The sequence below is a fragment of the Micropterus dolomieu genome, linkage group LG04, assembly GCF_021292245.1.
Source record: "Micropterus dolomieu isolate WLL.071019.BEF.003 ecotype Adirondacks linkage group LG04, ASM2129224v1, whole genome shotgun sequence".
NCBI classification, from domain to species: domain Eukaryota; kingdom Metazoa; phylum Chordata; class Actinopteri; order Centrarchiformes; family Centrarchidae; genus Micropterus; species Micropterus dolomieu.
The window spans coordinates 33,820,520-33,828,718 of record NC_060153.1 but is presented as its reverse complement, the minus strand read 5'-3'; the positions used below and the strand labels follow the sequence as shown (position 1 = coordinate 33,828,718).

Sequence of the window (8,199 nt, the reverse complement as noted above, 5' to 3'; positions counted from 1 at the left end):
CTTAAACCTGCGTCCTCTCCAGCGGCCAGCAGGGGGCGCCTTAAACCTGCGTCCTCTCCAGCGGCCAGCAGGGGGCGCCTTAAACCTGCGTCCTCTCCAGCGGCCAGCAGGGGGCGCCTTAAACCTGCGTCCTCTCCAGCGGCCAGCAGGGGGCGCCTTAAACCTGCGTCCTCTCTAGCGGCCAGCAAGGGGCGCCTTAAACCTGCGTCCTCTCTAGCAGCCAGCAGGGGGCGACTCCACCAGCTGCAGAAAGAAGTGTGATTGTATAGAAGTCTGTGAGAAAACTTTTCTACTTCTCAGCTGATTTATTCCCTCAGTAAACACTTTCCTGATGAGTTTATTGCAGATGCAACTTGCTAACCAAGCTAGCTAGCTCCACCCTCTTGTCCAAACATGGTCACGTGTCCTTCCAAAAAACCAAGATGGCGACGACCACAATGCCAAACTCAAGACGGGTGACATCACGGCGGCTACGCCCACTTATTTTATACCGTCAATGGTCCAAAGTCAAAGTCTCTAACGTGTCCGTACGCGTCTCCGTCATCCCGTCACGTGACGCAGTTTAGCTGTTAAAGTCAAAGTGACAGAGACACAAACTTTGGGACTCAAACTGTGTTTTCAGTTCTGCTTCACTTCCTTTAATTACCTTCAGAAGAATTAGTTCTGTAGTTCAATTAAAAAGACAAACCAAATCTCAGTCCTCGACAGTTCGGATCCTCTACCGGAGTTGTTCTGGTTTCTCTCACCTGCAGTGGAGGGAAGACGCCGTCGCTGCCGTCGTCCAGCTGGTAGTACGTGATGGTGGCGTCCAGGTCCGTCTGCTCCTCCGACTCCGCAGAGAAACCAAACTGACACTCTTTATTCAGAGCCGCCAGCTGACGCCGACTGCGCCTGAACAAACAAGAACAAAGTTCTCCTAGAGATGAACAGCGATGGTGAAGAACCACAGCAGAGATTTGTCTGCGACAGCGAGGTGGAACTGTTACTGCGAGGAACACGGGAGGACAGAGAGACGGCGGCGGGAAACAGACTGGGAGTCGACGCAAAGTAAATACGGAGACATGCAGAGTACAAGTGTAGAAGTGTTATTTACACAGTACAACAAATGTTAAAAAAAACTGTCAGTAGCAGCATCGTGTTTCTGCTTCGACTGACTGACAAGAGCCAATCAGGAAGCCAAACGTGAGCGTCATCGTTTCCACCCGTGTGCACTAACACGCTACCCCAGTGTTGAAAACCAAAACGGGGTCAGCGGCGTTTTCAGACTTCACCGTTTTAGTCTGAACAGGAGGTGGAAATGCAGCAGAAGGTCTGTAAATAAAGACGTAGGAGTGTGGGCGGAGCCTGAAGAGACCAACTGAAGCAGCTATGAGAAACAGGGACATTAAGACCTCATTAGAATTAAATATATTCATAAAACCTCAAGTTAAATTATTTAAATACAAAATAGATACAGGAAAACTAAACTAATCAAGTTGTTCTGGTTACCTATTGTCATGTGATTTGACTTAATGGCAGCAAGTGTAGATATTTAAAAAAGAAAATAAATCATTGCGAGTCGACATGTTCACAGATTTAAATCTGTGCTCACCGTGACCTGAAGGTGTAGTTGTCGTAGTCGTGGTAATACCGTCTGCCAGGGTGGTAATAGGTCAACTGTGGACCAATCAGGTGACGGTTCAGGAAACGGGTGGAGCTTCTGACCAGAATCCATGAGACAGGCACACACACACACACACACACACACAGTATCAGTGTGTATTCATGAGGTAGCAGACAGGTGTGTGTGTCAGCAGGTAACACACAGGTGTGTATCAGGTACAAAGTCCCACCTGGAGGCCCCGTAGCGAGGCGGTCTGGCTGTGGGGTGGTGGTGGTGGTGTGGGGGGGCGTAGGGGTCGTAAGTCATGGATCCTGGTGATGGGGGAGGAGGCGGGCGGGGGTGACCTCCTGGCTGGAAGCGGGGGGGCAAGCCGGAGGGGGGGGGCCCTCCGTAAGAGGACGGTAACGGCATCAACAGCTCCGCCCCCTTCATTCCACTGCTGCCGCGAGACTTCCTGAAATACCGATGGCGGTGATGACGCTGGCCACGAGAGTCCAAGTCTGAAAGAGACAGGGAGACAGCGAGGGCGGCGTTACCGTCGTCTGGGTACGTCAGGGAGGGCGGCGTTACTTTCGTTTGGGACGTTACGCTAGGTGGGGGAGGGCGTCACGGTAGGTAGGGCGTCACGGCAGGCCCAGAAGAGAAACCACATCCAGAGGGTAAACTCAAACTGAAATTAAATCTTAAACAGGTCATTTTTATAACTGATATGAAGAAAATTAACAGTAAATATCTTCAGAGAGCCGGACAGAAGAGTGGATCAGGATCTACGTACCCAGATCTCCTTTTCTAGCAGGAGCAGCAACGTTCCAGGCCGGAACTGGATTCACCGGTTTCAGATCAGTCAGAGGAACCAGGTGTCTGACACACAGAGAGGAAACGTTAAAGGTCAGCTGATCAGTGTTGAAACTGCAGCTCACAGTCTGATCCCTCACTGACACGCATTTCTCCCAAAACCTAAACTGTGACGACTTCCTAAACCAGCTGCTAGGCTTCTGTGAGAGGACCAGTAAACTAAAGAACACGTAGTCCGGTCCACTTGAGTCAGTATCAGGTTTACTTCTCTCCCAGCTCCTCAATGAAGACGGTGACTGCTGACGAGTGCGTTCCTACTTCCTGGATGAAGGCGTTGTAGTACTTCCCCTTCGGCTCCAGACGCACCTGAAACACACAGACAGGTAACTACAGACGCCTGAGGCTGAAACAGCAAATCAGCTTTCACTTCCTGTCTATTGTCTGTCAGTCGTACAGAAGGAAAGACCTCTAACTGTGCTGCAGCAGCTTCCTTCTCTTCTACAGTCCAAAGGAACATTTCACACAGAACAGCAGAGAATTTAGGTGTTTCAGAGTCAGCAGTAAATAATATCGTGAAGAGATTCAGGGAGACGTCCATGCACTACGGGCGGCGGGCCCCCGCCCCCCGTACTACAGGCACTACGGGCGGCGGGCCCCCGCCCCCCGTACTACAGTCACTACGGGCGGCGGGCCCCGCCCCCCGTACTACAGGCACAACGGGCGGCGGGCCCCGACCCCGACGCCCCGCCCCCCGTACTACAGGCACTACAGGCGGCGGGCCCCGACCCCGTAGTATTTGCAGTGAGCTTTTGAAGTCGTCAGTGTGGTCGAGGGTTTTTGTTACCTGACACTTGTCTCCGAGGAAGTACTGCCTCCCTGCGAACACCATGTAGTCGGTCTTCTGCATCTCTGAGTCACACAGAGAAACAGAATCTGAAGATCTTTTCTGTCACGTACAGATTTCAAACTCAAATCTTCAGACACACAAGAAATAAATATTACTGACCAACAATCTGAACCTGAAGTTTCATTGTAAGCTGGTGGCAGGACATTTGCAAACAACAATATAACTTCATTTCTCATCAACGTTTCAAACTTTATGAACCTGTAAGTTCCATCAGGAACCAGGACTCTGTACTTCAGTCGTGGGTTACCTTTGCAGGTGTCCTGCCAGACGTCAAACTCCAGGTTCCTGTAAACCTCTCCGTCCAGAGACTTCATCACTTTGTAAGGAAGAGACAGTCTGGAGGGGGGCGGGGCATCTGCAGGAGGCTGGACAATAAAAACAACGACCAGTCAGGACCCCGGTCAGGACCCCGGTCGGGACCCCAGTCAAGACCCGGGAACCCCGGTCAGGACCCCGGTCGGGACCCCGGTCGGGACCCCAGTCGGGACCCCAGTCAGGACCCGGGAACCCCAGTCAGGACCCCGGTCGGAACCCCAGTCAGGACCCCGGAACCCCAGTCAGGACCCCGGAACCCCAGTCAGGACCCCGGTCAGGACCCCGGTCGGAACCCCAGTCAGGACCCCGGTCGGAACCCCAGTCAGGACCCCGGTCAGGACCCCGGTCGGAACCCCAGTCAGGACCCCGGTCAAGACCCGGGAACCCCAGTCAGGACCCCGGTCAAGACCCGGGAACCCCAGTCAGGACCCCGGTCGGGACCCCGGTCGGAACCCCAGTCAGGACCCCGGTCGGGACCCCAGTCAGGACCCCGGTCGGGACCCCAGTCAGGACCCCGGTCGGGACCCCGGTCGGGACCCCGGTCAGGACCCGGGAACCCCAGTCAGGACCCCGGACCCCAGTCAGGACCCCGGTCAAGACCCCAGACCTCAGTCAAGACCCGGGGCCCCAGTCGGGACCCAGCACCTTTTCAGCCTCCCTCCCACCTTTGTGTCGTCTGTCCCAGCTCGGAGTTTCTCCTCAGCAGCTCCACCCGGTTCAGACTCGTCCCTGCAGGATAAAACAAACACACAGAGTACAACAAGATGTCATCATGGCGTTCAAGCGTAACCAGCAGAGCGCCGAAAACAAACAGGAAGTGGCGAGCTGAGGGTGAGAGCGCGGCGACGTCTCCGCTCTAACAGCAGATTACTGTTACATATGAGCCGTGGTGTCATCTCTACATCGTCAGCTTTGTCACAGGTGTGTGTACCTGTGGCCGCGGTCCTCAGGTGTGTCGTAGCCGATGTCGATGTCGCTACACATCGATGGGCTGTTTCTATAGCGACGACCTCCGACCTTGAAGACCTCCATGGCCTGACAGAGCTCCGCCTCCTCCAACCCGAACACCTGAGTGTAGAGCAGTTCGTACAGGAGCGCTGCACACGCACACACATCACAACGTCACACACACTCCCTGTAAACCTGTCAATCACTCATCTACCAATCACTGATCAGTACTCACACTGACAGAGGGCGGCGGAGGCGGGGTAACTCCTCGGGTAAACGATGTCATAGTGACCGTTGATGGAGCAACACAGTGTCACCTAGGCAACACAGAAGACTGACAGTCAGTGCTGACCAATTACATCAGAGTTTTAATGAGCCCCCCCCCAAACATGGCGTGCAACATGGCGACATCCATGGAAGAGGCCTTGAGTGTTTAAAGCTGATCAGCCAATCACAGCTCAGTCTGCAGGACACAAACTTCACCTTGTCAACGAAGTCGGCCTCCGAGATCACCGTGGCTGGTTTCCCCGGGTAACGGTAGATCAGGAAACAACGCCTGCACGCGCACACACACACACACACACGTGAAGCTACAGCGAGCAGCCGTTAGCTTAGCATAAAGACAGGAAAAGGATGACATCATCTGATCACATGATTACTAAACAGCAGGAATAAACAGCTGCCTGCTGCGTTCTGATTGGACCGTTTGAATCTATAAGAAACAATGTGAGGACATCAGTCAGAGTCACTTCTGGTTCTGATCCAGTTCAGACCCTCAGGCTGCTCACTGATGACATCATCACCCAGGTACACTTTCATCCAATAAACACAGACCTTCAATGACTCAGAGAGAGTCATGTGATCAGTTTCTCACCTGTAGAGCTGAGACAGAGCCTTGATCTCCACCTGACCCACCGTCTCCTGAAACACACACACACACACACGCCGTCACACACGGCCACACACAGCTCAGCGTGAGGTCAAAGGTCACGGCCGCTCACCTTGGGGTCCTCCAGACGCTCCAGATATTTCTCAAATGAACCTTCAACAAACTGAAAGAGAAGACGGCGTGTTACCGAGAGACGCTCTGATGATGCGTCCTAACAAACAGTTTCAGCGAGATCAGGAACTTTGTGTTTCCGGTTTCAGCTGAAACCTGATCAACGATGAGTCGGCCGTCATGTTGTGATGATCAGTCAGCTCAGAGTTTGTCGAACCTGCTCGGATCCTGATCAGGTCCCTCAGGGACTCACCGGTTCAAAGTTGCTCCTGTTGGCTCTCATGAAGTTGGCGCAGTCCTGACGGATCCTCTGGTGGTAGTTCTGCGAGAAATACAACTACACACACACACACACACACACACACACCTGTAACCATGACGTCAACCGACCAATCAGCTCACAGTCCAGTTCAGGTTCTGTTGCACCTGATCAAACTGATCCTCACATCATTTACATGTGAACACATAAATATTTAGATAACACGGTCTGACGGCACGGGCGGGGCCCTACGGGCGGGACCCCACGGGCGGGACCCCACGGGCGGGACCCCACGGGCGGGACCCCACGGGCGGGACCCCACGGGCGGGACCCCACAAGTCACACACCTTCTTCTGGTCGACCAATCAGAAGCTGTTTTACTGCCACGCAAGATTAAGAAAAGCTAAACGATGAATTAACCTGAGACATGAAACCCAGATCCATCAGATCACAGTGACCCACCTAGTCCTCCTGACCTACCTAGTCCACCTGGACCTCCTGACCTACCTAGTTCCACCTGACCCACCTGGACCTCCTGACCTACCTAGTCCACCAGGACCTCCTGACCTACCTAGTTCCACCTGACCCACCTGGACCTCCTGACCCACCTAGTCCACCAGGACCTCCTGACCTACCTAGTTCCACCTGACCCACCTGGACCTCCTGACCTACCTAGTCCACCTGACCCACCTAGTCCACCTGGACCTCCTAACCTACCTAGTCCACCTAGTCCACCTGACCTCCTGACCCACCTAGTCCTCCTTTAAATCGGGTCCTGGTAGTTTTGAGGGACCCGTTTCCATGGTAACAGAGTCTGGCTCATTCAGAGCTGCTGCACCAAACAGAGTTTACTTTAACCTCTGACCCCGCCGCCCCGCCGCCGTTAGCTGCGACCTTCAGCCCGGCTCACCTGTTCTGACACGGCCCGGAACAGGCTGGACGCGTCCCGGGCCACCATCTTCCGGTAGAGGCCCAGGCTGCACAGGTACTCGTCCATGTTGACGAAGTACTTCTTCAGGCCTTTCTGCATCCCGCCGCCGGAAAACTCTGCTCAACATTCACGGTAAACTCGGCTAACACGGTCCGCTTCAGACAGCACGAGCCGCCGCCGTGACGCCGCCAGGTGAGTTTAATCAGGTCTGATCAGCGCGCGACTCCCTGCTGCTGCTGAGGCGTTCAGGGACCCGCCGAGGCTCGGACAGAAGAGACTCAACATCTACTCACTGAGCAAACACGGGACCAGTACTGGACTCAAGTACCGGACTCACGCACAAGTTAGAGGTACTTGCAAGGGCGCCACCTTGTGGTGAGGACTTCAGGCTGTGATGAAAGTATTATAGATATTTTAAAAGTAGTTTGCAGAAATACTGCAAAAAAAACAACTACAGCAATAATAATATATAACAGTACAACAGTCACAGGACACAGAGTACTTTTACTTTAATACTTTAAGTACATGTTCCCGATTATACTCACATACCTTTACTTAAATAACATTTTCAGTGCAGGACTTTTACTTGTATGGTCTTAATACTTTTACTGCAGTAAAGCATCTGAACACAGTGAGTAAAGGAAGCCTGTTCCTAATTTGTTTAATCAATAAGAAAGAGTTTGCTGTATTTTTAAATTCTATTAGTACTTTCTACTTTTGATACTTAAAGCAGGTACTTTTGTACTCAAGTACTTTTAGTGGATTTATATTTAGCAAGAGTATCTGTACTTTTACAGGATCTGTGTACTTTGCCCACCCCTGAGGAAAATACATATAAATATCACACAAAGTATTTAAGTCTGTTATCAGCTAGTTAAAGTACATCTTTAAGCAGGACAACAGGCTGCTTACATTTGATTACTTTAACGTGATGTGGCTAGGTCAATGTTAGCAAGGGAAGGCAGGGAGTGATTGGAAGAGGCGCTATCGAAGAGGTTGAGACTGGATGATTCACGGCTAGGAGGAGTTGTACGGTTTGGAGGGCGATTCAAATTACTTTGTGACTCATTAATCTTACAAGGGACAAGTATTTGATATCTCAATTGGCATCTCCTGTGAGAGTTTGTTTTGTGAGCTGAAGCAGCAGGCAGCTCCCCAACGAGGGATGGGCTATGCCGCCGAAGGGGAAAACTAGTGATGGTGCTGGGAGTAATGACAAAAAGTCCAGACAATCTGAAAAAAGAGATAGATCTGACAATGGAAGTGGAAGTGAGAGTGACGAGTCCCAAAGCACAAGGAAAATGCCAAGATCTGAAGAGGAGGGTGGATTTAGGATGATAGTTAAATTCAAAGATAAAAGTGACAAAGCCTTAAACCCACTCAGACTATCGGAGGAGCTAAAAAACAAAATGGGAAAAGTTCTAAATGTTAAAATGATGAT

At 52.0% G+C, this 8,199-nt stretch overlaps 2 protein-coding genes across 4 annotated transcripts in view; one reads left to right on the top strand and one right to left on the bottom strand.

Annotated features, from left to right (window-relative positions):
- The window catches only part of alg13 (ALG13 UDP-N-acetylglucosaminyltransferase subunit), a 15,477-nt gene extending 8,453 nt beyond the window's left edge, over positions 1 to 7,024 (bottom strand). Inside the window, exons 1-15 of one of the 2 annotated variants that reach the window (XM_046047778.1) lie at positions 6,738 to 7,024; positions 5,822 to 5,905; positions 5,570 to 5,620; positions 5,443 to 5,489; positions 5,052 to 5,124; positions 4,804 to 4,885; positions 4,552 to 4,717; positions 4,286 to 4,349; positions 3,553 to 3,670; positions 3,243 to 3,307; positions 2,664 to 2,764; positions 2,379 to 2,464; positions 1,833 to 2,103; positions 1,592 to 1,699; positions 747 to 891 (exon numbers count right to left, since the gene is read on the bottom strand). In XM_046047778.1, coding sequence (XP_045903734.1) covers positions 747 to 891; positions 1,592 to 1,699; positions 1,833 to 2,103; positions 2,379 to 2,464; positions 2,664 to 2,764; positions 3,243 to 3,307; positions 3,553 to 3,670; positions 4,286 to 4,349; positions 4,552 to 4,717; positions 4,804 to 4,885; positions 5,052 to 5,124; positions 5,443 to 5,489; positions 5,570 to 5,620; positions 5,822 to 5,905; positions 6,738 to 6,857 — 1,581 coding nt within the window. In that variant the 5' untranslated portion in view covers positions 6,858 to 7,024. The remainder of the gene's footprint in view (positions 1 to 746; positions 892 to 1,591; positions 1,700 to 1,832; positions 2,104 to 2,378; positions 2,465 to 2,663; positions 2,765 to 3,242; positions 3,308 to 3,552; positions 3,671 to 4,285; positions 4,350 to 4,551; positions 4,718 to 4,803; positions 4,886 to 5,051; positions 5,125 to 5,442; positions 5,490 to 5,569; positions 5,621 to 5,821; positions 5,906 to 6,737) is intronic. The other variant, XM_046047779.1, reaches the window with a different exon arrangement.
- The window catches only part of aars2 (alanyl-tRNA synthetase 2, mitochondrial (putative)), a 27,965-nt gene continuing 26,527 nt past the window's right edge, over positions 6,762 to 8,199 (top strand). The window contains exon 1 of one of the 2 annotated variants that reach the window (XM_046047776.1): positions 6,762 to 7,108. The gene's annotated coding sequence lies outside the window, so the exon portion shown is untranslated. The remainder of the gene's footprint in view (positions 7,109 to 8,199) is intronic. The other variant, XM_046047777.1, reaches the window with a different exon arrangement.